General features: G+C 46.8%; 3 protein-coding genes and 1 pseudogene across 6 annotated transcripts; 3 read left to right on the plus strand and 1 right to left on the minus strand.

The window, feature by feature from the left end:
• Positions 1 to 666: 666 nt before the first annotated feature.
• LOC117839621 (cationic amino acid transporter 3, mitochondrial) lies at positions 667 to 14,324 on the plus strand. 3 transcript variants are annotated; one of them, XM_034720006.2, is made up of 14 exons: positions 669 to 1,009; positions 1,527 to 1,728; positions 1,855 to 1,939; positions 2,009 to 2,149; positions 2,436 to 2,554; positions 2,640 to 2,736; positions 2,850 to 3,022; positions 3,142 to 3,208; positions 12,285 to 12,443; positions 12,533 to 12,713; positions 13,005 to 13,125; positions 13,320 to 13,426; positions 13,541 to 13,616; positions 13,898 to 14,324. In XM_034720006.2, the coding sequence occupies exons 1-14, from the start codon at positions 862 to 864 to the stop codon at positions 14,043 to 14,045; spliced, it is 1,824 nt and encodes a 607-aa protein (XP_034575897.1). In that variant the 5' UTR covers positions 669 to 861; the 3' UTR covers positions 14,046 to 14,324. The 3 variants fall into 3 exon arrangements, 2 of the variants coding, with proteins under 2 accessions (XP_034575897.1, XP_034575896.1); XM_034720005.2 differs by having other exon boundaries at positions 670 to 1,009; positions 13,002 to 13,125; XR_004636856.2 differs by lacking the exons at positions 13,005 to 13,125; positions 13,898 to 14,324 and having other exon boundaries at positions 667 to 1,009.
• LOC140221425 (uncharacterized) lies at positions 3,429 to 5,278 on the plus strand (annotated as a pseudogene).
• Positions 14,325 to 14,658: 334 nt separating the features above from the next.
• On the plus strand, positions 14,659 to 15,669 carry LOC117839622 (large ribosomal subunit protein bL28c). Its single transcript, XM_034720007.2, has 2 exons — positions 14,659 to 14,895; positions 15,188 to 15,669. The coding sequence occupies exons 1-2, from the start codon at positions 14,706 to 14,708 to the stop codon at positions 15,418 to 15,420; spliced, it is 423 nt and encodes a 140-aa protein (XP_034575898.1). The 5' UTR covers positions 14,659 to 14,705; the 3' UTR covers positions 15,421 to 15,669.
• A 7,256-nt stretch (positions 15,670 to 22,925) lies between these two features.
• On the minus strand, positions 22,926 to 26,199 carry LOC117840424 (beta-glucuronosyltransferase GlcAT14A). Of its 2 annotated transcripts, none has more exons than XM_034720930.2 (4): positions 25,176 to 26,145; positions 24,974 to 25,049; positions 24,615 to 24,742; positions 22,926 to 23,726 (listed from the first exon to the last, which is right to left on the minus strand). In XM_034720930.2, exons 1-4 carry the CDS (start codon positions 25,723 to 25,725, stop codon positions 23,209 to 23,211), a joined length of 1,272 nt encoding a protein of 423 aa, XP_034576821.1. In that variant the 5' UTR covers positions 25,726 to 26,145; the 3' UTR covers positions 22,926 to 23,208. The 2 variants fall into 2 exon arrangements, with proteins under 2 accessions (XP_034576821.1, XP_072146780.1); XM_072290679.1 differs by lacking the exon at positions 22,926 to 23,726 and adding an exon at positions 23,937 to 24,490 and having other exon boundaries at positions 25,176 to 26,199.
• Between the last annotated feature and the right edge of the window lie 468 nt (positions 26,200 to 26,667).

Raw genomic sequence — 26,667 nt, forward strand, 5'->3', positions numbered from 1 at the left:
TCTTTGACCAATAATTTAATCAATATTTTTTTTATTTTTATGATGTAAACTTAAAATTGTTGGATTTGTAATCAAATGTACCCTTCAATAATTATAAGTTTATAATCATAAATAATATAATATAAGATAAATTACTAGTCAAAGTGTAATTTGAGAGACCATGCAGTGTCGTACCATGCTTTATAAAATAAACGGAGGGAGTATTATTTTAGTAGGAATTGCATTGTTTTCCGTTATCCGTAGAATTCTTGCCGTGTTTTAGCTATAGAATATTTCAGGTGGACAACAAATTTCAAGTATTTGGATCCTAAACTCCTTTGCAAACATGACTAAATTTGTAAACAGGTTTGATTTATTTTCTACCAGGACAAATCCCCTGTGCTTTCATTTGTGCCGGGCATACTGTCTTCACTCTATAATCGAGGCTTGCAACAATAGGGGGTGCAAACCCTGGAAATTCAAAGAGCGTACACGCAGCTTGTCTCCAAAGACCATTTGCTTTATGTTTGCTCCAACGAGATTGGTACAAGTCCAAAGACATGTACTATGTGACGCGTGTGTATCTTTTTGAAAGTTTTTTTCAAAAAAATTGCATGAACTGTGCGTGTGTGTGGGGCTCTGCTCTCTTGTATAGTACGTTTTCTCTCGTTGGAAAAGAAAACTAGCCGTAAGCGAAAAGTAGCAGCCGAGCCGGTCGAGAGAGGAGAAAGTCAATGCCGTACTTCCCCATGGGGAGCAGGTGTTGCTCTTCACGCGAGCGCGATCTCGCTAGGACTTCAACCTGACAATCTCTCGAGTCGATCTCCTTTTCTCCCCACCGAACCCCGAACCCGTTCGCTTCGGCCCTTGGATGATCAAGGCATGGGAGGCCCCTCCTGGCCGGACTTGCAGTGCCTGGTGCGGCGGAAGCCGGCGGCCGCGAGCTCCACCGGCCGCGCCGAGGCCGCCGACGGGGGCGGCGGACAGCGCCTCGCCAAGACGCTCACCATTCCCCACCTCGCCGCCATCGGTACCTGCCCCATTCTCACCTGGCCTTCCCATGGCTAATTAGTAGTAGATTAGCTAATCCAACCTTATTTCGTTACATTTTAGCCATCAGTGGAATGCTATTCAGTTTCCTTGCATTGACTTAAGAGGATCACAATCTGAATGTTTTAAGTTTAATTTGCCACCTCAGTAATTAGCTGACTGCTGCTGCCTTTCTTGCAAAGCTACAATTGGGGTAACTGACAAAGTGTTGCATAATGGCATTGGCATCAAACGGTGGTTGCTGTTACAGATCATGCCATTCATTTCTGAACAACATGAGACTCTGCAATTTTCACCATGACATGGAAGAACCTGATATGTAATATAGCACTTCCACAAAACTTGGGCTACAGCAGAACTAGCAAGAACGCCAGCATGTTCCTAGTGTCCAACCCAACTCTGACTTAGGTTTTTGGGGTTCAGAGTCCTCCAGTGAATCTACTTTCAGTTCCAGGCATTGCACCATATGCCAATTTCGCTGTCTCGCTTGTGATTAGGTGTTGGTTCGACGATTGGCGCTGGCATCTACGTCCTCGTTGGAACTGTGGCTCGTGAGCACACAGGGCCAGGCCTGACCGTGTCCTTTCTGATAGCCGGCGTCACTGCGGCCCTTTCAGCTTTGTGCTATGCTGAGCTCTCCTGCCGTTTCCCTTCGGCAGGGAGTGCCTACCACTACTCCTACATCTGCATTGGAGAGAGGTACATTACAAATGCACATTCGCATCCGGTCCCTATTATTTTCCTCTCTCTGTACATGTTTGCCTTACCTAGCTGCTCTCCTTTGTTTTGTTCTTCGTCTTCCCAATTGTGGAAAATTATGGCCAGCGTTGCTTGGTTGGTTGGGTGGGCCTTGATCCTTGAGTACACGATCGGGGGATCATCGGTGGCACGTGGCATATCGCCAAACTTGGTAATGTTGTCTATTAAGCTCTCTCTTTACATAAGTGAACTCTCCATAACCAGGTCTCATTTTTTTTAGGCTCTATTTTTTGGTGGCCACGACAAGCTGCCCTTCTTTCTAGCACAAGTGCACATCAAAGGGCTTCACACCCCAGTTGACCCTTGTGCTGCTATTCTTGTCTTGATAGTTACTGCATTACTCTGTCTGGGCATTAAAGAGGTACTAGCACTGAGGCTGCAACTTGTTTCAGAAACTCTACTCTCTCTTATTTCCCTTTAATTTGCTTTAGGATATTATAGACTCAATGATGTCGAAAGTTCTTGTATGCTAAAAAGATATCATGGTGCGAATTATAGAATCTGCACCGTTTTATTTTGCATTAATGCCTTTCTCTTCCATCATTATTTATGTTCTTACGCTTGGTTTTCTGAGTTCAAAAATTGTGGCTACTTTCAAGATTTATCTTACAATTTCAGTCTTAAAGTATGAGTTATGTCCTGACCAGAGCTCATTTGTGGAAGGCATCATCACCACTGCAAATATCATAGTCATGCTCTTTGTCATCTGCGTTGGTGGATGGTTGGGATTCAGGAATGGCTGGGCCGGTTATAAAGGGCCAGATGGGTAAAGTTAAATTTCTTGCTTCATATAACCGAATTGATGCGTTGACTCCCAATTGGATTTTGAAACTTGCTTGGCTGGTACACAGTTACTTCCCTAACGGTGTTGGTGGAGTCCTTTCCGGATCAGCAACCCTCTTCTTCGCGTTCATTGGCTTCGATACAGTTGCTAGCACGGCCGAGGAGGTCAGCTTACATTCCTCATGTACAGAATTTTATTTGTGTTCCCCTAAATGTCACTAAAGTTTTTGTGCAGCGATACGATCACCTTTAATTTGGTTTATCAAAGTGATTTCCAGGTGAAGAATCCTCAGCGCGATCTTCCACTGGGGATGGGCCTGACCCTGTCCCTGTGCTGCTTCCTCTACATGATGGTTTCTGCTGTTGTGGTCGGTCTGGTGCCGTATCACGCCATTGATCCTGACACCCCAATTTCTTCTGCTTTTGCACAATACGGGATGCAGTGGGCAGAGTAAGTTCCAGGTTCTCTTCCAGCTGAAATGCTGAATGATCCAGCTGTGATGGAGATTATTTGCACCATTTCTCAAGTATATGTCAGCTATTGAGCATTTTTACTTCATTGAAATGTAGGTACGTTGTTGCCAGTGGGGCTGTTCTTGCCCTCATCGCATCCCTGATAGGCGGCATTCTTCCTCAGGTATGTCTGATAATTGAGAACTTGAGTATTGTTGAGTTACCTTTTCGTTTCAGTAATATCGTACTTCTATATAGGAATGATATGTGACTCAGTGACTTGAGTAGAAATTCCAAAAAAGAAAAAAAAAACCACTGTTTCGAAACATGTTGGAGTTAAACGTAAATATATGAGGTTCAAAAGGCCCCTCTGGAAAATCACAAAGAAAGGGCAAGATGATAGCTGCCTTCTCACGAAGAATGAAGAAGCATCAGAGCTGAGTAGCAGACAGCCTGGTACCATTACACCACCCAAAAACTAGTCTAGTCACCGCCTGCCGCCGTTCCGTCCCACAGTCGTCGCCGTCCAATCAGTCCAAGCCGTCGTCAGTCGCCACCCTGCTAAGCGCGCACCCTCGAGGGCGTGCCGCCGCCTCTGTCGCGTGGGCCCGGCTGAGCGCACCAAGATCGCGCAGGGAGCTGCTGCGCGGACTGCGTGAGGGAGATAGTGGCACAGTCGCACAGAGGGCGGGCAGCGGGCTGCTTGCCGCTGGTTTTCAGTGGATAAGGATGTGGAGAAGGAGCAAGCTCCTGATTTGAAGTGGGGGAAGAGCGGACTGTTGATTTGTTGCTGAGGTTTAGGTTAGGGAAAAGGGGAAGAGAAGGTGCTGTTGAGTTGCTGCTAGTGGAGGAGGCCTGATTCGATTGATCGCGGTGTTTGTAACTTGGAAGAAAAGGTTCAGTGGTAGTTCTGTGCTGCCAGATTTGCCAGATTTTGTATCTAGACACGGATAAGTTCTGGTGAAGGAAATGGAGGTGACAAACAAGTCTGAGGAGAAAGCTGAATTGAAGGCAACTGAGCAGGAGCAAATTGTGGCCGGAGAGTCCTCGCTGATCACCACAGGCGATTGGAAAAGTTTGTTGCAGGAACTACTGGAGGCTGTGGGGACTATGGGTCCTCAGAGTGGAATGGGGTCATTTGAATTGAATTTGGAGCCAATACCAAATGATTTGAGGTTGGAGGGTAGCAAAAGCTATCCTTGTTGGTCCAGGAGAGCAAGGCTATTGCTGAGGATGAAGGGGGTCGAGCACTATCTGGAGGAAACGTGTGTTGAACCTGCTGACAAGTCTAGCATGGAGTGGAGGGTGTGGGACATGACCAATGCTACGGTGATGCTGTGGCTGATGAATTCAATGTCTCCATCAGTTCGTCGGATGGTGGAGTTGACCTCTACTGCTGCAGAGATGTGGAAGAGACTGCGCGACACGTATATAGGGGTATGCAATGTGATGATGGTGGAGACTCAATGGAAGGCGGAGCAGTTGAAGCAGGAGGGGAGGACTGTTCAGGAGTATGCTAGTGAGTTGCAGCAACTTTGGGCAGATCTGGATTGCTACGATCCACTACAACTGAACCATGCCAATTGTGTTGTACGTGCGATGGCTTGACTGCAACGCAGGAGGGTTATTCACTTCTTGAATGGCCTGAACCGGGAGTTTGAGCCTAGGAGGGTTGCCATGCTCTGCCAGTCGACCTTGCCAACTATGGAAGAGGCTATCTCAGCCATGGTTCAGGAGGAGAATCCATTGAGAGTGATGAGGGACAACAATCCTGGGAGGTCAACATATACCATAGCCGGTGGCAGGAAATGCTACAATTGTGGGCAGAAAGGACACTTGAGCTACAACTGTCCTTTCCCACAGAATAGTGGTGGCCGGAGTGGAGCTCGTAGAAGTTCTCATGGTGGTGGCTATGGAGGACACCATGGCGGTTGTGGTCGTGGAGATCATTGAAGCCATTGTGGAGGTCAAAGTAGTTCCAGGACCAATGTGGCCACTCAGAACTGGTATTCAGAGATGATACGTGGTGCTACATTGCAATAAGAAATCAACAGCCACCATTGCAAACAATCCTGTGTGACATGATCTCACCAAACACATTGAGATCGATTTGTTCACCAGAAGTGAGATAGCGTGGCATCAAGGCTAGAATATGTAGAGTCTAGCGTGTTTTGCTTAGGGGTTAGACCTGAATGATGGTGGTGAATCAATATGTAAGAAGGCATATATGATTGATATATCTGCTTATCGTCGAGATTCCTTCCGGGTGGCTGCCTGGTGTTCTCCTCCATCCATTTTCCCCTCGGAGATGGAGCTCGAAATTCTGGTACCTACAATGATGGCTGACAATCTTCAACCTGAGAAGCGCACTCTGGTTTACCCGGTTACGGTCTCCGTCGTTGCCGCTCCTGATGTGCTGCCAAGGCCTGGAGACCCTCCTTCCCCGCCTCCAGCTGATGGCGATGGGCGGCGCCGACATAGGTGGTGGCGGCAAAGGTCACCGTTGGTGTCGGAGACTGGTGCTCCAGCGTCTTCTCGAGGCAACCGGACATCGGTGCATGCGCGGCTGGGGCCACATCCAGCGGAAATCGCCCATGTGGCGCCGCAAGATGGGGCCGCCGCATCCTCGGGGGTCCTCCGGCGTGGTGGATCGGCTCCGCTCGACATTAAAGACACGACAGCTTCCGCTTTGCCCGAAGGGGCCTCTCCACCGGTTAACCAGCGGACGATGGCTGCCTTGGGCCCAGAGTGCGAGGCATTAGCGTCGGCCTCGCACCTCGCGGATCGCGCACAGCGTGCGGCGGCCTGCGCTTCGCCCGAAGGGGTCTCTCCACCGGTTAACCCACAGACGACGGCTGCCTCGGGCCCAGAGCGCGAGGCGTCAGCGTCAGCCTCACCCCTCGTGGATCGCGCACAACGTGCGGCGGCTTGCGCTTCGCCCGAAGGGGTCTCTCCACCGGTGTCGGTGTCAAGAATCACGGGTCAAAACTCCGGCAAGTAAATTTGTTTTCTATGCGCGTTAGGCCCGGATGGTTGCACGAGAGGACACGGGGTTTATACTAGTTCGGGCAGGAATAGCCCTACGTCCAATGTGGGAGGCTGCTCGTGTTACTCGTGCGGAGTTTGTAGCAGGGGTTACAAACGGGCGAGAGAGGGAAGCTGGTCCCAAGTCTCTGTGGGTGTGTATTGATGCTCGTGTGGAAGGGTTGTGAGTCGGGGGTCGTTCAGTTCGCTCGAGAGCCATCCCCTGATCCTCCTTTTATAGCGTAAGGAGGACACAGGAGCTACAATCGAGCCAGGAGTAAAGGGAAGTAAAAAAGGTAAGCAAGGAAAAATAAGGCACAGTGAGACGGGCCGAGCCACCGAGGTTGCCGCCTTCCCTTCCGATTTTTGCGTCTTGTTAGCATGGCCATCGAGGAGGGGTGGTTGCCGTTGGGTCCCATCGATGACCCAGCGGTCGGCCACTGTAGCCGAGCACGCGAGACGTGCGTGGCGACCGACCACTGTAGCTGTGCGAGTCGATGATGATGACTGGCCGCCATAGCCGTGCACGTCGCGGATGACGGGCGACCACTGCAGCCATGCGTGCTGACCGGGGGGCGCGGCTGACACGCCGTTGCCGCCAGGCCGAGCGGAAAACCGGGCGGCGCCCCCTCCTTCGCTAGGCAGCAGGGGCGATGAGTGCCCTATGACGAATGGCACAGGGGAGGGTTAGGACGGTGCAGTCGTAGCCCTGTGTAGTCGTGGCAGCAGTGCGCCGCCCGAAGACTCCGGCGGGTCACGTCGAGGGACGCGGGCGCCTCTCTGTGTGTCAGAGTCGTATTCTAGACATGGGCGTCCCATCGGTTGCATTTATGGCAAGATCGGTGGGGGCCCACAAGATCTGCGCCCTCGTTTGCTGGTTCGCGCACGTCCTTGGGCGAGGCGAAGCTCTGTCTGGTGGGTCCGGATACGTCCGACCCTTAGCGCCCGGGGTCGGGTGAGACGGAGCCTTGCGACGAGGGGTCGGGCGCGTCCGACCCCTTGCGCTCGGGGTCGGGCGAGGTGGAGACCTGCTGCGAGGGGTCGGACGCGCTCGCCCGGGGGTCAGGCGAGGTGGAATTCTCTCGGTTGGGATGAGGAGCGGCGTCGGGGGGGTCGGGCGTGTCCGACCCTGTGACCCGGGGGTCCGGACAAGTCGGCGGAGGTCACTGTTGCTGGAGGTGGGCCCGGGCCCTTATGGCCGTCGTTTAAGGGATATAAGGAAGTCATTAATATTTTCCCCCGACAACCGGTTAACCCCCGGACGACGGTTGCCTCGGGCGTGGAGCGCGAGGCGTCAGCGTTGGCCTCACCCCTCGCGGATCGCGCACAACGTGCGGGTGCAATCAATATGGGCTTGTTGGCCCAAACAATCAGCCCAGGCGCGCCCAAAATTAGGGAGAGCGGCGACAACATTAACAATCTTGCTGCGCGAAGTTTTTGAAGATGAAAATACCTCCGAAGGGCTCAAAGCTAATCCGGATGGGCCTGATGCAGAACCCGTGGGACCTTCACCCCTCAGGGCCCAAGATGAGTCTGACTGCAGGGTGAACACCCTTGCTGGAAGCGGCCCAACGTCCCAACCCTTTGGTATGGTCAAGGCCAGTACCTGGTCCCCCACTCTGGAAGCCGTGTGGTCGTCTGAAGTCTCTGTCACTACACCACCTAAGAACAGAGTCATGGCTCGGTGTGCTGTGCACTCTCCACAAGCCGCTAGCAGGGCTGATGGTGAACGACGCCTGCCTGTCCCCTCATTTTTGGTGCCAAGTTACCCAAGAACTTATTCACGGCGCATAAGAGATGCAGCATCCCCTGTAAGACGCACCCCCTCATCCCCAACGAGAATACAAGCTTTATGGCAAGGTTAACAAAGAATACGACAAGAATCCTCCCCACCCCGTGCACCAATAGGATCAGGACCCGTGCTCGAACTCCTGCTGCTCCTCCACGTCGCAGCCATCGAATTGCTAGAGTGGAGCCTGAGCCAGTCGGCAACACGGCCTCTTCCAGAAACAAGAAGAAGGTGATGCGTGTGCTGGATATCATAGGGGAAACTGAAGGCATTGATCAACATGCACTTGATGAATACAGTAAGCTGTTCACCCGGTCCTCCTCAATTACTGCCTCCCATGTTCAAGCACCGGCAGCCCTTTTTGGCTGGGCAACACCTGTAGAGGAGGAGCTGGCACTAGAGGTGGATACATGACACTTCATTGGATCTTCCTGTCATTTATTTTCTTCCTGTGATCATGAATCTGCCAAATATTCTCTGTTGGAATGTTTGGGGTCTGAACTCAAGGGCGCGCCAAGATTCTGTTCGAACTCTTGTTAATTCATCAAAGGTCGATATTGTTTGTATCCAAGAGACAAAAATGACTGTGAACCCCCGTGGAACTCTTCTCTCAATGCTTGGGTCTGATTTCTCTTATCATGTGGAGTTTCCTTCAGTCGGAGCTAGTGGAGGGATTCTAGTGGTGTGGCGCCATTCTCTTGGCCCCGCTTCTGCTACTCAGGTGGACCAATTTTGTGCCTCGGTTCAGTTCAGTCCAGCCAACGGGCCATCTTGGTGGCTCACATGTGTGTATGGACCTCAAGGAGATGAGAACAAGATGTCTTTCGGACGTAAGGGCTGTCTGTCAAGGGCCATGGCTAGTTCTGGGTGACTACAACCTTATTGTAAAAGCTGAAGATAAAAACAATGGAAACCTGAACCGAGCAATGATGGGCAGATTTCGTCGCCTTATCAATGATCTGGGGTTGCATGACTTACCACTCCATGGCCAGAAGTTCACAAACAGGAATCTCCTACCCTGGTCAAGTTAGACAGAGTGCTATGCTCTACTGACTGGGAACAAACATTTCCAAATAGCCTGTTGCAGAGTGCTGCGACTGATGGCTCTGATCATTGTCTGCTCCTCCTTGGTCTCAATGACATCAAGCCCGGGAAAGCTCGCTTTCATTTTGAAGGTTTCTGGACCAAGCTGGATGGTTTTCAGGAGACAGTGGAAGCTGCCTGGACCTCTGTTCCACCAACTGCTTGCCCTTTTAACACCTTATCCAAGAAGTTCAGAGCTACTATCAAAGGCCTGCAAAGTTGGAGCCACAAAAAGGTTGGGCATGTCAATTCTCAGCTTGGTCTTGCCATGGAGGTGCTACATCAGCTTGAAATTGCACAAGACGCACGCTCCCTCTCTAGTCAGGAACTTTGGTTGCGCAATCAGCTCAAGATACATTCCTTAGCCCTTTCATCCTTGCAGCGCACTATAGCGCGAAGTCGTTCTCGTATTAATAGGCTGCCAGAAGGAGATGCTAATACAGCCTTGTTCCACTTACATGCTAGGCACCGCAAGCGGAACAATTTATCAGTAAACTCAGCTCTGATGATGGGCTGGTACTCACAAGCCATGAGGAAAAAGAGAAAAACATATATGATTTTTACAGCAACCTCCTGGGAGGGAGTTTAGACTGTGAATTCACTGTTAACTTGGAGGAGCTGAATATGCCACACCTTGACTTGTCTGAATTAGAGGCCCCCTTCTCTGAAGAGGAAGGGTGGAGGATCATCAGTGCGCTACCTTCTGATAAAGCCCCAGGGCCTGACGGATTCACTGGAAACTTCTACAAGGCATGTTGGCCTATCATCAAAGCGGATGTGATGGCAGCAATTTCGGCCATATGGAGTAGAAAATTGGGGAATTTTCATCTGTTGAACTCAGCCTACATCACCCTCCTGCCAAAGAAGGAAGAGGCCACAAGCATCAGAGATTTCAAACCGATAAGCTTGGTTCATTCTTTCGCCAAACTCATCCAAAAATCTTAGCCAACAAATTGGCAAGTCGGCTGGACCAGATGGTCTCCCCCAATCAAAGTGCATTCATTAAAGGTCGTTTCATTCAGGATAACTTCATGATAGTCCAACAAACTGCACGTTTTCTACATCAACAGAAACAACCCCGAATCTTGCTGAAACTTGATATAACAAAGGCCTTTGATTTAGTGTCATGGTCCTTTTTGCTGGAAGTCATGAAAAAATTGGGCTTTGGGCCGATATGGTGTGACATGATTAGTGGACTTCTAGCCTCGTCTTCCACACAGGTGCTACTCAATGGTACTCCTGGAGAGAAAATTTTACATCGACCGGGTCTTAGACAGGGTGATTCTCTGTCCCTAATGTTATTCATCTTTGTCATGGATGTCTTGTACTACATGGTGAACAAGGCCGCTGAGGAAGAACTACAACCTCTAGCTAGAAGGGCCTTGCAGCATCGGATATCCCTTTATGCAGACGATGTGGTGATATTTCTCCGGCCTTCAGCTAATGACATTAGTATCACGTGGATCTGTTACGTCTTTTTGGGGAAGCCTCGGGACTGAAGACCAATATACATAAGAGTAATGTACTACCAATTCAATGTAGAGATGAAGACAAGGAAACAATATAGGAACATCTCCCCTGCCAGCTGCTGGAGTTTCCCTGCAAATACCTGGGAGTACCCCTCTCCCTGCAAAAATTGACAAGGGCTCAAATCCAACCAATCATCGACATAATAGTAGACCAACTTCCTGGTTGGAAGGCTGATTTGTTAACAAGAGCAGGGAGAAAAATCCTTGTACAGTCTGTGCTCACCTCTATGCTGATATACTTGATCATGGCTATGGACCTCCCACCTTGGGCCCTTAAAGCCATTGATAAGATCAGAAGAGGTTTTCTTTGGAAGGGGAGGAAAGATGTGAACGGCGGACACTGCCTGGTGGCTTGGCCCAAGGTCACGCGCCCACCGGAGCTAGGCGGACTCGGCATTTCTCACCTGTAGCATCTAGGTTGGGCTCTCAGAATGAGATGGCTTTGGTTGTAGAAAACAGAACCTAACAAGCCGTGGGCTATCTTCCCTATTCAAGTTCAACACTCAGTCAAGGCTTTTTTCTCAGTGGCCATCACTTCAGAAATTGGTAATGGCAAGAACACACTATTCTGGATAGACAGGTGGTTGCATGGTCAGAGCGTAGATAAACTTGCCCCCCACCTCTTTGGCACTGTATCCAAAAGAGCGAAGAAAAGAACCGTTTATGAGGCTCTCACAAAGATGAGGTGGATTGCGGATATACGAGGGGCACTCACAGTGGAGGTCTTGTCTGAATACCTTGGGCTATGGGATCTGCTATCTGAGGTAGTACTGCAGCCAGAGGTAGAAGACCTGCACATATGGCGCTTTTCGGCTTCAGGAAGATATTCAGCAAAATCAGCTTATGAAGCTCTATTCATTGGTGCCACTCAATTCAAACCTTACAAAAGGATTTGGAAGAGATGCGCACCGGGCAAGTGTAAATTTTTCATGTGGCTAGTAGCACACAACAGATGTTGGACGGCCGATCGCCTTGCCAAGAGGAATTTACCTCACCCTGAGCGCTGCTCATTGTGTGATCAAGAGGAGGCAATTAATCACCTGCTGGTCTCTTGTGTCGTCACCCATCAAGTATGGTTTAGCATGCTTCACAGCGTCAGCTTGCAGGCTTTAGCTCCTCAGTTGGAAGATTCCTCCTTTGATGATTGGTGGGCAAGGGTGAGTGGTACAGTGGATGGTCAGGTGCAGAAGGGTCTTGACTCCATCATAATTCTGGTGGCCTGGTCTGTTTGGAACACGCAATCGTTGTGTCTTCGATGGCCTGCCGCCTGATGGGAATGCAGTTCTGTCTTCCATAAGAGATGAAATGCACTTGTGGTGTATGGCTGGGACTCAAGGAATTTCACATCTCCTCGCCCTAGTGCCCTCACAAGAGCAGTTGGGGTCCTTGGTCTAGTTTGGGTCTTGGTGCTTTCGAAAAAAGGTTTCCTATATCAGATAGTTTAAGGGATATTGGTACAGGTTTGCCCAAAACAAAAACCTGTGCTGTAACTTTGGGTTTCTTTAAACCCTTCTCTTCTTAATATATTGATACGCAGTTCTCTTGTGTGTTCGAGAAAAAAAAATCTGCCTATCTTGAGGGGAAGTTTTGTTATACTATGTGAAATTATTAGGGACCTCCTGGCAAATTCAGTTAAATAAAGAGTGGTATGTGGTCAGAGAAGGCTACCCACCAATTTTCCCAAACAAACTAACACAATAACAAAATAATGAATATGTTTATTTGAGGTAGGACTAGGAATTGGTCGTCGTATATTCCATTTGAGGAAGAAATGCTTATCCAGTTTTCAACCCTGACTGGCTGATCCTTGTTGTTTACATTGTGCTTTTGGTCAGCCAAGGATTATAATGGCGATGGCTAGAGATGGATTGCTCCCACCACTGTTCTCTTCTGTCAATCGACAAACCCAAGTGCCAATCTTGAGCACAATCTTGACTGGGATGTGTGCTGCTATCCTGGCTTTTTTCATGGATGTCTCCCAATTGGCAGGGATGGTAATGTGCTAATTATCATGTAAAAACGGTAGCATTGCTGTATTCAGAGACAGTCCAGGTGATAATAGTTTGTTGATCTGTTTGTTCAGGTAAGCGTGGGGACCTTATTGGCGTTTACTATGGTTGCCATTTCTGTTTTAGTAGTAAGATATGCTCCTCCATATGAGATGCCAATGGAAGTGGCTCTTGCAGGAACACCTGAGTCACTAACTTCAGATTCTAGTCACTCAGAGCAGGATGAGCAAAATCTGGAAGATCCTTTTGGCAATGGTAATGGGAAGATTAGTTTTCTGTTAACTGTCAAGTTCAAGTTATAGCTGGAATTATGCTTGCCCTTTTTTAGCTTGCATTCACACTGTAATGAGGTGCTGACCGACAAGTTGGCTTGCTTTGTTATTTATTTGTATTTTGCATATGAAATGCTTGCAAGTTATCTGCGCCAGCAGATGATACTTCAGACATCATATTAAGGCATTCCTAGTTTTATGTTCATGATTACTGGGATGCTCTAATTTCTTTTCTGACTTTTTTCCTTTCTGTATCTGGAATTTATTCAAGAAGCACCATATGCCAGTGAGAGAGACAGCAAAGTAAGGCAACAGAAAGCCATAAGAAGCATAGTATTGATATGCCTTGGGGCCATCGTCTTCGTTTTTGCGGTTTCTTTCTCCTTTTTGCCGTTGTAAGTGATAGGTCTCCACCACCTGTATCCCAGTGGCCACCCTTTCAAGTCTGGTTCTATAATGTGCAAACAAAGTAATTGGACACTGTTCCTGGGACAGAAGAGCACAGCCAGAATTGCATTATCATTGTATTATTGTTGTTGTTGTTTTTCAAGGAAAAGGCAACATCCTGATCCTGTCTTGCTTTCTGTAGTTATGTGCGAATGACTGCATGCACCATAGGCGGGCTGCTAGTGTTGGGTTCTTCTATTGTGCTTTTGTGCATTGGGCAAGACAAGAGATCTTTGGGACCAACTGGAGGTACAAGCTAAAGGACATGGGCATTTAGCAGTTCCATAAACTTGGTGAAGTTTGAGTAAGAAATCTGGTATTGCAATTCAATACAATCTCAAATGTCGTCTTTGTTTCTCCTAGGTTTCATGTGCCCGTTGGTTCCATTGCTTCCAATTTGTTGCATCATCATCAACGGATACCTGCTTATGAACCTTGGGTAAGAAATGTGGTTTATAATCATCTTTTTTTTTGTTTATCTTTTATGCTTTTGCAATTTGTGCAGTCTGCTATTGTCTGAACTGCAAATTTCATGACAGTCAGTTTATCAAGCAACAAACATAATTCTTTCAAGCTAATGTGCAATTTTATGAAACCAGACAAAACTTAGCTGTTTAGTTTACAGATATGGAGATATCAGAATGTATGGATAGCTACCTATGCTTTGTGGGAATCCTGAAGATAATGTTGGCCTCACGTTTCAACTCAAAATGATTGCAGGAGTCAGACATGGATTCGTGTTTCCATATGGATGGCGGCTGGTGCGCTCATATACTTCTTCTACGGCCTGAAGCATAGTTCACTGGCAGGCATGGCCTACCATCGCATATCACCTTTGCAGTTCAACGTTGGTTCTTTTGCATTTTGATAGGAGAGAAATGATGAGTCCGAATGGTGGCTACAGCAGCTGTTTGAAGAAGCAACAAGAGAAATTCTGAGACTCTGAACCCTCAGGAGTGAAGATGGACAGACACATGTATGAAAGAGGCTCAACAATACGCAGTATTGTTTTTTTCTCTGTCAATTTCACAAAGTACTGGAAAAATTTACCACTGTAAATTTCTGTTTCTTTTGGAATAAGAGGGAAATTACAGGAGGCATTCATTATTTGACAAGAATTCTTTTTCTATGAAGCTCTTTCCATGCATATCCCTTCTTGAGTTCTTGTTTGTGGCTCCTTTTGGGTTTCAGCTCCATCCTAACTTGATAGGGACTAAAGGCTTTTGCTGTTGTAGCAGCTCTTGTTCATGCATCGTATATTAGTCTCTCTTTTTTCAGAAGGAAATTTTGCATGTTTTTCCTTAGTTTTTGGAATTTTAGGGGATTCTTTTTTTTTTGGAGTGGGGAAATTGTGCACGGGTAGTTTCCCTGGGCCCATAATCACAAGAGGTGGAGGTCCAAAATGGGCCGGGTCGAAAGAATCTTCTTGGGCGGGCTGGCATGCTTCCTACCTAGTGGACCCTCTCTCTTCTTATCCCTCCCTCTTGCTTATCCAACGCACCCATTCCATTCCGTCCATCCATCCACCATGGCGACCGCCACGCTGCTGAGCTCCTCCTTCGCCATGCCCGCCGCCGCCCGGAGGGCCTCCTCCTCGTCCTCCACCTCCCTCGGCTTCGCCACGTCACAGCTTGCCGGCCTCTCCCTCTCCGCCGGCGCTGTCACTTCAACCGCCATCGCCCCCCTCCCCAAGAGGCAGTTCCAGCCCATCGTCGTGCGTACGTCTTCGATTTGCTTTGCTTCGTTTCTTGTTCGTTTATTTCCCTTCCTACCAACGAATCTTCAGCTGACTGGGTTGCTCCATTCTTCTCTGCTATCAGCTAGTTCTCCAGTGGCATTGTTCAATTCAATGCCTAGCTGCTCCGCCCATTTCAATTTCAATCCTATTACCAAAAAGTTCACATCCATCAGTTCTGACCTGCATCTGTGCAACAAGCAGGATGATAATTAGGGTAATTGCCATTTGATTAACGAGATGATGAAGTTTTATGTGTTGTTTCTTTCATTCAGGCCGGGTGTGCCCCTTCACTGACAAGAAGACGAACCGGGCGAACAAGGTGTCCTTCTCCAACCACAAGACGAAGAAGCAGCAGTTCGTGAACCTGCAGTACAAGAAGCTGTGGTGGGAGGCCGGCAAGCGCTTCGTCAAGCTGCGCCTCTCCACCAAGGCCCTCAAGACCATCGAGAAGCACGGCCTCGACGCCGTCGCGCGCAAGGCCGGCATCGACCTCAACAAGAAGTGAGACGAGCTTGAGTAGTCAAGCCAGTGGTGGCGGTATGGTCAGCCCGAGCAATCTCGCAAATAGATGCCACTAGCTTAGCCTTCATGGGTCCTCTTTCTCAGTGTCTGCTACTGCTGTTCATTCAGTCACACAGTATATTTCCTTTCCTTTCCTTTGTAATTTGATTTGCATCCAACCAATGTAGGCTGATCGAGGTTGCATATATTTTTGTTCTCATGGAGGGAGTTGAGGTTTCCTCCTCTTGATCAATCTTGTCCCATTTTTGTGATCGATTTGCAGAAAGTTGACTGATCTGATCTGATGAATTCGCTGCCAATGAAGTAGTTGAAATGGGATGGGTTTTGATTTTGAATGGGTTGGCATGCATCTTCTCCTAGAGGGGAGATGGCCATGCGTGCATTCTGTCTGCACTTGTTTGCAGCCTGCACGGCTGCACCTACCTTCTATTCGATCCCATCTTGCATCATTTACCTGCTGGCTGCCTCCTGCAAGCAGCAAAGGAGTATGCATCAAATTTTGGCTGCTAGCCTGCTATTAGTATTAGTTGAGGTAGATGAGAGGTCTTGTGCCCCGTATCTAATGGCGAGATGACATTTTAGTTGAGGTTTAAGAAAGGGAATGCTTGTTCTTGCAAAATACTGTAACGACTGAATAAAACCTGAAGAAAACAGGCCCAATTATCTCATTCATTTGTAGCCTCCCTCTAAAGTGGAGTGTGGCACTAACACTATGACTGGAATAGGTTGTAGGAGGGAGGTTGATCTTTCTTTTAGATGGGGTAAAAAGGGTCTTTGCAAAAAGGTTTTATTGTGTTTTGGTCATTTGGTGAAATGCCTTTGTTGGACAACCTTTTTGCAAACCTTCCACCATCAGAATTTTAAGAGAAACTCAAATGGCAGAGAAATTACACCTCTTGGTGGCTAGAACATGGAAGCACAGGAGTCTGAACTCTAAAAGATGTTAGGAACTCAAGGTAGGCGGACTCGTCTGTAAGCACAGCCTCATTTGTCCTTGCAGTTTTACCAACCATTGTAACGGTAAAACGGGCTGTCACGGCGCACTTGTGTTTCTGTGGTGGCAGAGGGAAATCACTCACAGCCCTCGCCGGAGCTGAGCGACATCTCCGGCCTGCCCCGGCCTCCAGTGGGCCGTTTGGTTGGATTGTCTCCGACAGCCCAGATGGAGGGGCCGTGAGCAAAGTTGCAGAGGACAAACTTTGCACTGGGCTCCCTCGATTGCGTGTCCAACAGAACATGGAAAAAAAACAACGTGTGAAGCGGCGCAACGAGCTCCTCGACGCGATTTTTTTAGTTTTATATATATATTCTTTACAAATTTGCAGAAATAAATAGGTGATCAAAAAATTTGAAGAAATGGACCCCATTATCAGATAACGGCAGCAGGTACGCTACCGCCGGTTGCGTTGTGTGGAGGCAGCTATAGCCGGTTCAAACAGCTATAACTTGGTTTATTTTTATTTTGTTTTCGTGTAATTTTTTCTCATAGTTAAAAAAAATATCAAGTTACATTGGAAGCACTAAATATTCGTATATGTCACTGGTTACAATATGAAACTTTCTAATTTGAGAGGGTTAGAGCGCTTCGAGGAAATAATTGAAAATGAATTAACTTCCAGCCATTAGATACATAGTTATTTCCAGCGAAATTACAACATGTAGAAACAAAATTGTGCACAACATACGAACACCAACGACTCTAGAGTGAACAATTAATTATAGATTGCAGTAGCATGTGTGACACGGATGCTATCCTAAACATGTGCCATTGCTAAACCTAACATACCTTAGGTAATTGAAATAGCCGGGGATAGAGCTATCTCTACTTTCTAGTAGAACTGGCTTTGCAAGAGCTGGGAGGGTCTAGCCTCATAGTAGGCAGCACCCCCAGAGGATGGCGGAGACGGGGGACGATCCTTGTTGTGGTGGTAGGGGCACTTGCACTATAGATTGGTACAAACCAAGTCACCTGCAATGTTAACCGCCCAAGGATTTGCATCAACTTTGGATGAAGATCCTCCACCTTACACTCGAGGTTAAAGATCTTGCACTTGAGGTAGTGGATGTACTCTTGGGTTGACTCAGGAAGTGGAGGATCGACTTATTTTGCATAGCGGCAGTTTCCTTCGTCGAGATAAGACTGAACGTGATGTTAGTTTGTAGCATGAAAAGGTTAGGAAGAGTAAGGAAGTAATAACTGGACTCATCAAGCCATACGGACATAGAAAGAAATGCCAGCTTCCATCACCGTAGCTATCAAATAGCTGGACGACACAAGCCACGCTTTGGTGATACATTAGCCATGCACCATGGCGGTCGTCATAAGGCCTAAGAGAGTTTGGAGCGGTGTAGTTAGCCCTGTCATATATAGGGAAGTCGTCAAGTGGTGTCTCATACTCCGTTGAACCAAAAGAACCTGGCCAAGTGATGGTGGGAATAGGAGCATCAACTCCTCTGGCATATGGTGTACAACAGGGCATGGAGGTGATCATACAATGCTTCGTATGTACCCTACTTCATCTCCAACGCCTTTTGCTTGGCTCGGTAAGTTTGTGGTAGCTAATCTTGTGCTTGAACTTCTCCTCTATGGCACAAACAATCAACTTGGGCTCGTAGCTAGGATTCTCCACTATCTGAGGATACATGTATTGAGCAACAAAATCAATAGTGAGGTTGCGGTGTTGTCCTTCCATTTCATCTAGCAAGCATTGGTGCTCCACCACTCTAGTCACCCCCAGTAATCCTTCCACTTCCCCTTGTATGTGTGCACCCTAAACAGGTAATTGCTTCTAACACAACACACATCATACACTGTCGGGTTACTCTTCACCACCCTAAACTGCAGTTGCAAAGATAAAGTGGACAATCGCTTCACAGCTGCCTTCACCTCATCCCTACTAGGGTACAAAGCACCCACACAAATCTCATTCTTCCTGTACTCCTAAGGGATATTTTCCTCTTCATTGATTGGAATGGTCATAAGTTGACCAGTTCCATGGGATAGGGTTAGCATCATCCTCATCCGATGAGTCATCATCCATAGCACCAAGGTCCTCTTCTCCTTCCCTCTCTACCTGCTCAACTAATCTAGGGATGTCTTCCCCCTAATCAGCCTCGCTATTTGGCTCACGGGGTGCCTCTTCATCCTCTGCATCTCCTTCTTCTACCCCATCTTCATTATCTTCTTCAATTTGCCCACCTTCCTCGCCTCTAACTTCCCCACCTCCTACTTCTTCTTGCAACTGACTGCTAGATTCAATCTTCTGGAACACTTCAACAAACAATATTAGCGGTAAACCATGCTGAGTACAAGCATTTACATAGGCTCTCCAGTTCTGGGTTCCTTCGAGCGGCATCAGCTCTCAAAATATTATGTCAGGTCGAAACCCCACTACAGCCCTAACAGACAGCTCAACTTGATCTCTATCAAGATTGAAAGCCTTAAATAGCCAATTACATATTGAAGCTCAAGTCCTCCCTCTTGCTCTTGTTAATTGTTTGGAGAATGACTGAAATTCAGACAAATCTACCCCTTCTGTACCATATATAACCTCCCCCTACCATAGAACACTTGGAAAAATAAACTTTCTGACATGCCTGTCAATATACACGACATGAACAGATATTATTACTAAATGTTCTTAATTTAACTCCAACAACACCTACATTTCAACAACTATATAAAGATCTAACTCATGCATTGCAAATAATAACAGTAATCTAAATATATCAACAAATTCCAAAAAACTAAATATTACTAAATTTAACTAACCCTAATCAACAGACAACATTACTAAATATACACGACATCAACAGAGAGTATTACTAAGTATTACTAAATTTAACTAACTCTGATTACACCTACATTCCGAAAAACTATATAAAGATATGCACGACATGAACACAAACTATAACTAAATGTAATAATTTCAACTAACCAAAAAAACACGTACATTTTGAATAACTATATAAAATATAACTCATGCATTGCCAATAATATTCATCTTAAATTTATCTAAATAAATAAACAAACTAATTTTACTATAACAAAAATAACTAAGCTAAATACACTATACCAACAAACCTATATTTTTCTACGTCTCATATAAACACCTAGATTTCATCTAATACTAAACACTACACTATTTATATAGCATATCAACTACTACATCTACCAACTACGAGTTAAGCTAAACTAGCTCCACCCTACTCCTCTCCTCCCTCCCTTTCTTTCTCTTCTCCTCCCTCCCTTTCTTCCTCTTCTCTCTCGGTTCCTCTCCTCCCTTTCTCTTTGGTTGGTGTCCGAATGAAGCGCACGGCTCCACCCCCGGCCGCTCCGCTCATTTTAAAGGCGGGGTCAGCTACCACCGAATCAGGCGGCGGTAACAATCCCGCTCCCGCCATTTGAATTGGCGGCGCTTATTACCGCCCCCTGATCCGACAGAAACCGGATACCGCCGTGCCATCTGGCGAAAACAGCCTCATCCCACGCGCCCCAACAACCCGTGTGCCGCCTGCTGAATCAAACGACGCTAAGCGGATTTGGTAGCTGACGTGGCGCACGTGCAAAGCTACAGCCGTTTCACCCGGTGGTAGGCGTTTGATCCGGTGGCAGGGGTTCATTTCTGCAAATTTTTGGATTGCCTATTTATTCTGCAAATTTGTAAAAAAAATATAAATAAAAAAAATTCCTCGACGCCGTGGTGACAACTTGGATCAGAGTGGAGTGCACTCCGTTTCGCAACAATGATCGGTTCGATGGAACATCAGGTTCTCTCTTCCAGAAGAAAAATGTCGGTTGGTCTATCCCTTTTGCTCAAAAAGACTGGCCACGGCATTGACTTGTGGCAAAGCAATGGCCACACGCGTTCTCTTTTCTTGCTTGAGTCAAGGTACATCGTTGATGTGCTATAGGAGCTAAGCGGTCAAAATGAAGTTCATGCTCTGCACTATGTAATATTCACGCAATCTGTTTTTATATGGTTGTACCAAAGCAACCATGATATGGAATTCCATCGTCAAAACTTCAAATTTCTAGCTAGAAACTTCTGCAGAACTTCATAGATCGGGCGCACCAAGATTCTTAAATGAATTGTTGTGTACTAGTCCATCAACCCATGCTCCCGCACGGACTAATATTTATAAAACATATTGGATCTGAAATTAAACTTTTTGCTAATAATTAAAATTGGTTACATACTACTCTCATTTTTTCAAAACTTCAATATAATACTCATATAGGTATATATTTATCTTTATCCAATTGTGATTGATTTTTAATTTAGTACTCTCACCGTTTTAAATTACTATTCATTTTGATTTTTCTAGATACATAGCTTTTGATACGCACCTAGACATGCATGTCTAGATGCGTATCAAAAGCTATATATCTAGAAAAAGCCATATCAAAAGCTATGTATCTAGAAAAAGCTAAAACTAATAATAATTTGGGACGGAGGGAGTAGGCCCCGTTTGGATCCTTGGAATTGAATTCCATTCTAATAATCATAATTTAGACATAAATTAATTAAAATAATATAATTGTATGTGGAATATATTTGTTATTATTGTTGGCCATATGTGAGAGATACTTATGTGCTGCATTTCTACTACATGGAAGCGAGTCAAAGAGCGCGCTTTAAGAATTGAATTTCATTCTAATAATCATAATCTATAGAATCAATTTCCATCTCCCACCCTATGAATTTAACATAGGCTTATATCTAAACTTTGAAAAGTTGTGGAATCCCACATTCCAAGATAAATTAGCCTACTCCATTAAATAGATTCCAATTCCTTCAAAATGAAGGGATCCAAACGGGGCCTGGAAGCTTTTTGATCCACATTCACACTGTTTTTTTCATTTTGTATCGCTCCTCCATCAATTGTGTTTAGCATAAAAATCAATACTTTTAATCAATTCCTCACGTACATGTATAAATGGTGACACTCATAATGTGTATATACTTTAACTTAGTATTTCTATATAGGTAATTTAAAATCATATATTAGTTTACTTTTGGACATTTCTATATGATGCACATGAAGATAATTAGATTGAGATTTAGGTGTTTACTTTATGTTATTTTTAATAACAACATACCTGGGTAACTTAGATACAAATTTAGAATGATATTTTAAATTATGCTATAGGTATGAGTAAATTGGACGAAGATTATTAGGTTACTTTTGATTATTTTTTGTCATGGCTGACCTCAGTAATTTAGATGTAGGATTAGAGTTTATTTTGAATATTTTTATAATGATAGCGATAGGTAACTTTTAAGAAAAATATAAGAGATCAATGACTATGATTATTATAGTTGACATGATTGTTCATTGATATTTTTGATTTTTTTGAGAATTTTTAGGATTTGTATTTTTTTCTAGCCTGTCTCGTGGGAACTAGTGGGAACTAATGCGGAGTTTCCAGTGAAAAAATGAGACCATATTACTACCAAACTATTACAATGAGCTACATCTTATTTGTTAAATATTCGAACACAATACTTATATAGATTTATACTTATTATCTTCATCCGATTGTCCGATTGTGATAGATTTTAATTAGTAATTACTCTATAATATCTGCATCCATATTTATAATATTTAACTTTTCACTTTGCATCACAGGTACATACTTGAATTTGTTTAATGGACTCTAACTTTGAGCTATAATTTTAACATAGAAACCTATATTCTCATCACTTGCTCTATATCTTTATAAATGGTGACGCACACATCATGCGTATATACCTTAGTTATTATATCATTACCAATAGTGTAAGAAATAGATGATTTAAACTCATATATTGCTGTATATTTTTAATTAAGATGATTGGATTCAAATGTACCTCATGTTATTTTTAATAATGCGCATATGTGGGTAATATAGATGCAAATTTAAGGTGTTACTTTAAGTTCTTTTAAGTATTAGTGGTGGAAAATTTAGATCCAAATTTAGAGGATTATTTAAATATTGTTTATAATAGTATGAGTGGGTAATTTTGATGAAGATTAGGGATTACTTTAGTTGATTTTATATAATGACATAGGTGGGTAATTTTTAGGAGGTTACTTTATGCTATTTTTATAATGGTATAGGTGCGTAATTTTTTAGAAAACATAATAGATACAATTGCTATGATGATTTGAGTCTACCGATTAATGGCAAGATGTTTTACTTTTTTTAGAATTTCTAGGATTTCTCTTTTTTTTCTAAAGTGTTCACTTAGAAATTCTAGTTGAAACTAATTCTAGGTGGTTTCACCTGGAGGCTTCAAAATGAGCACCTGGAGGCTTCAAAATGAGCCTCGAGATACTAAGGACGAAGCTTTGACCAAGCGCCGGTGAAATATTTTCACTGTATCTGTAACGAAAATTTAGGTGTTGTTGCAACACAAAATACGGCAAAAGGCTGAAACATTGCATGTTTGTGCAGAGAAACGGGCACCAAGTACTTCATCAGGCGGTTCTACCCTGTACACAGAGTTGTAAAGTTTGTTTGCTGATACGAGAGTGAAGTACACAAGCTGAATGTTAGCTCTGTCAAACTAATGACCTTTTCATCGCTAATAATCAGCCCATAACTGGTAGCATTCCTGAAACTAGTATTCTGTAAAGGCTGCACTATCTCTCTCTACTTCAGAGTTTCAGGAGTCTTCTCTCTTCTGAACCAAAATTGCCTCCTCGAATTCATGTCGTTCCTTTTGCTATACATGACATGTTTGATCAGAATTAGAGACCGCAAAAATAGAATTGTGTAGTGATCTCATCTACACTGCTGCTTCCTGAAATTCTTTGGAGACAGCGCCTTGCGGAGCAGCGCCTTGAGCCGCCGGGACCCGGCGCCGGCCTTGACAGCGCCCTCCCTGCCAGGCTCCTGCGGGTTGCCGCAGAGCGCCGCGCCCCCCTCGGAGCACCACCCGCCGTAGGCGAACTGGCCGGGGTCCCGCCGCCGGAGGATGTCCCGGTCGATCCGGTCCAGCACCGGGTCGCCTTCCCTGAACTTGCGCGCGAAGGGGACGCCGCTGAGTAGCATCCGGCGGTAGTCCCTGGCAGTGAGGTAAAGCGGGTGCTGCTTCGGCGGGTTGTCCCACCGGATGAAGTGCAGGTCGTGGTTCACGGTCGCGTTGCGGAACCGCCGCGAGTTGCAGGCCACCGTCTGGAAGTAGAACTCCGGCGAGGAGATGATGTTGGCGTGGTAGAGGAGGAGGGTCCGGGGGAGGTTGTCCCAACCCATGGTCACGTACTCCGCGAACGGCCGCGACAGCATCGTCCACGCCGACCCTGCAACATTCAGTCATCAGCTTTGCCGGCAAGTTCAGGAATCAACATGTTCATGGAATCATTGAAGATATTCTTTCTTTGTTCAAACAAGGAATCATACAATTCTTTCTTTTCATACCATGTACAGGAATTTTACGGTTTTCAGTACTATATGGTTTCTCTGAAATTGGTACTGAATCTGCTTGGAGTCCCGGCAAGATGGATGTCGGCATTCCTGCCGTTCCTTGGAAGCAAGCGCTAGCAAAAGAAAACCGAGATGGAAGCAGCTTTCGCTTTCCCGTTGCCAATGCATCGGCACATTGGTTTGTCTCGCTGGATTTGCGAGCTCCAATGCATAAACAAACCAAGATCACCGCTGGTTCAGATCTGGCAGAGTAATCAACTGCGGTTAGCTGCGATCCGTACGCGAACTGCGCACAGCCTCACCTGCTCCATTGACTAGACGCCATTCCAGATAAGATTCTTTTTTTTTTTGCGCTGGAATTCGTCGGTGCTGCCGATCACAGGCCGGCTCACGGCCCACATGAACTTGCTAATGACTGATCAACTGTCGTCTTCCGTGACTTCGAGTACAGGTAATGTCTCATCAGAGCAGCAGCTACCGGCCGGTGGCATCATCCGTGTGACAACAGAGAGAATAGGCGGAGAGTACGGAGCCGTACCGTCCGATCAACAACCGGTTTGACGAAATATGCTGTCCTAATCGGCCGCTAACACGCAATATCATTGTGCACCACACGGCCGTTCGATGCACTGGAAGCTTCCTACGGAAACAGTTCAATTCTCGCATGAATCGGCGGCTCGCGAGAATGCGAGTGCAAGAAGGGTTTTAAGGCGAAAATCGAGGAGCTGGTTGATGGGTTGAGCGTGGAAGACGATGGCACGCACCTGTGTAGAGCTTGAAGGCCGTGGGGAATCTCCGGAGGTTGGTGGAAATGTTCTCCGGCCGGAGGAGCTCCGCCCGCCCGTCCTCGTACAGCGCCGTGTCCAGGATCACCGGCCGCGCCCGCTTCTTTCTGCAGAGCTACCATCAGTTTAATCCCCTGTCAAACGCTTGCATTCTCCCATTCTTCCCCCCAAAATGTCTCAAAGCATTGTCGAGCAAATCGAAAAATAAAAGATGATGAACAAAGGAGGGATTCTTGTTGCTCTTTGGACTAGAGGATTGATGATGATCATTGCAGTCCTAACACAGTTCTCTTGTTGCAGAACGAGTAGTAACTAGTAAGTATCATATGAGTTCTTACATCTTCCAGCCGAGGTGGCTGGTGTGCTGGATGAAGTTGAGGTCCCTTGGCAGCCCGGCGAACGCCTCCATCATGTCTGCAGGCGAAATTTCCAAAAAAAGAAGATTTCAACACCAACAGCAAAGCAAGCATATAATCACCCGATTAATCAATCAGCACACAATTCGCAACCAGCAAACTGTAGAAATCAGCAAGCCATTACCGTCCTGGGTGACGAGCGGGTAGTCGGATGCGCTGAGGTTGACGAACCAGTCCCAGCGGCGGCGGAGGCGGAGCAGCAGCGCGACGGCGTGCAGCGTGGTGGTGAGCATGGTGGGGCCCCGGTAGGTGACGAGATTGGGCCTGCCGACGATCCACACGTTGCCCGCGGTCGCGTACACGCCCCGCCCGGACACGAGCTCCGCCAGCCGGCGGTGCTCCTCCGCGGGGGCCTCCCGGTCCAGGTGCAGCAGGTAGCTGTTGGCCGGGTGGTACAGCGCCGCCAGAAGCCGCGCCGCGCGGCCGGCGTCCCCCGAGGACGCCGAGATGAGGTACGCGAACGAGACCGGGTACCGCGGCGCCTCGCCGGCGGCGCCGTCGGAGGCGGCCAGCGATGAGAGGAAAGGCCAGCTCTTGGGGCCCGCGCCAGCGCCCGTGAGGAGGAGCGACGGGAGGAGGAGGATGGAGGCGACGAGGAGCGCCGTGAAGGCGGCGGAGACCAGCAGCTCCCGCCGGCCGCCGCCCAGCCCCATCACCCGCGCCCGCATCGCCATGCACGCATCAATCTCCCTGCTTTCCCTCGCTCTCCCCCACCTAGTAGGCAAGTACCAACTACCAACCAATCTCTTCACTCTCTCAATCGATCGAGCGGTCAATCTGTGGATTACTCGCGCAGTCTAATAGCTCGAAATCAATCAATGGGGACTCGCACAGTGAGCCCGAGATCTACGACCTGTGAACAGCACTGGAGGTGGAGGAGGAGGAGGATGGAGAGGGTGGCGTGCGATGCTGCGATTGGCTCGAGCGTTTGAGAGAAGTAAAGGAAAGGCCGGGGAGTAGGAGGAGGAGGAGGAGGGAGGTCGCTGTCGGGAGGAGGAGGAGGATCGGATTTCACCTTTCACATGATGATAAGGTGAGAGAGGTGGCTGCACTGACTTTTCTTGCTGTTATTCTATTCAGCGCTGCAAATCATTTGGACAAGAAGGGTGGTGGGTTTACGCTTTCTTGAGTGCTTCCCGCCGATCATCGCATTTCGCACCAGATGCTTGCCCCTCCAAAGTCTGCATTATTTGCACACAAAATTCTCTGAATTCACCATCTAATTTCGGGGTGCCTGTGCCTTGCACTCTTGCCCTGCAGGCTGCAGTAGGGCCGGGACATATCTATAATTCTATGTATCTCTTTGCTTAAACTCCAGACAATAACGCCCTTTTTTTTTTCAGAAAAATCTCTCAAGACGACATCTCAAAGAGAAGGGAACCTGCAAGGCTGCAAGTATAGTAGCATGTGTATCGCCACGACATGGACAGAGCACGGAGCGGCGGTTCGTTTCTGCCTGGTGGTCGCTGGATTTGTGATCGTGAAACGAAGGCGCGTGGGCCTAGACGAGATCTCTCTTGTGGACAACACCTCATCAGACAGGATCGGAACCGAAAGCGGCACGCTGCACTTCTCATCAACTTGTCCATACTCCATAGCGCCTATCTCGTGCCTTT

This window comes from Setaria viridis, chromosome 9 (genome assembly GCF_005286985.2).
Source record: "Setaria viridis chromosome 9, Setaria_viridis_v4.0, whole genome shotgun sequence".
Taxonomy (NCBI): Eukaryota; Viridiplantae; Streptophyta; class Magnoliopsida; order Poales; family Poaceae; genus Setaria; species Setaria viridis.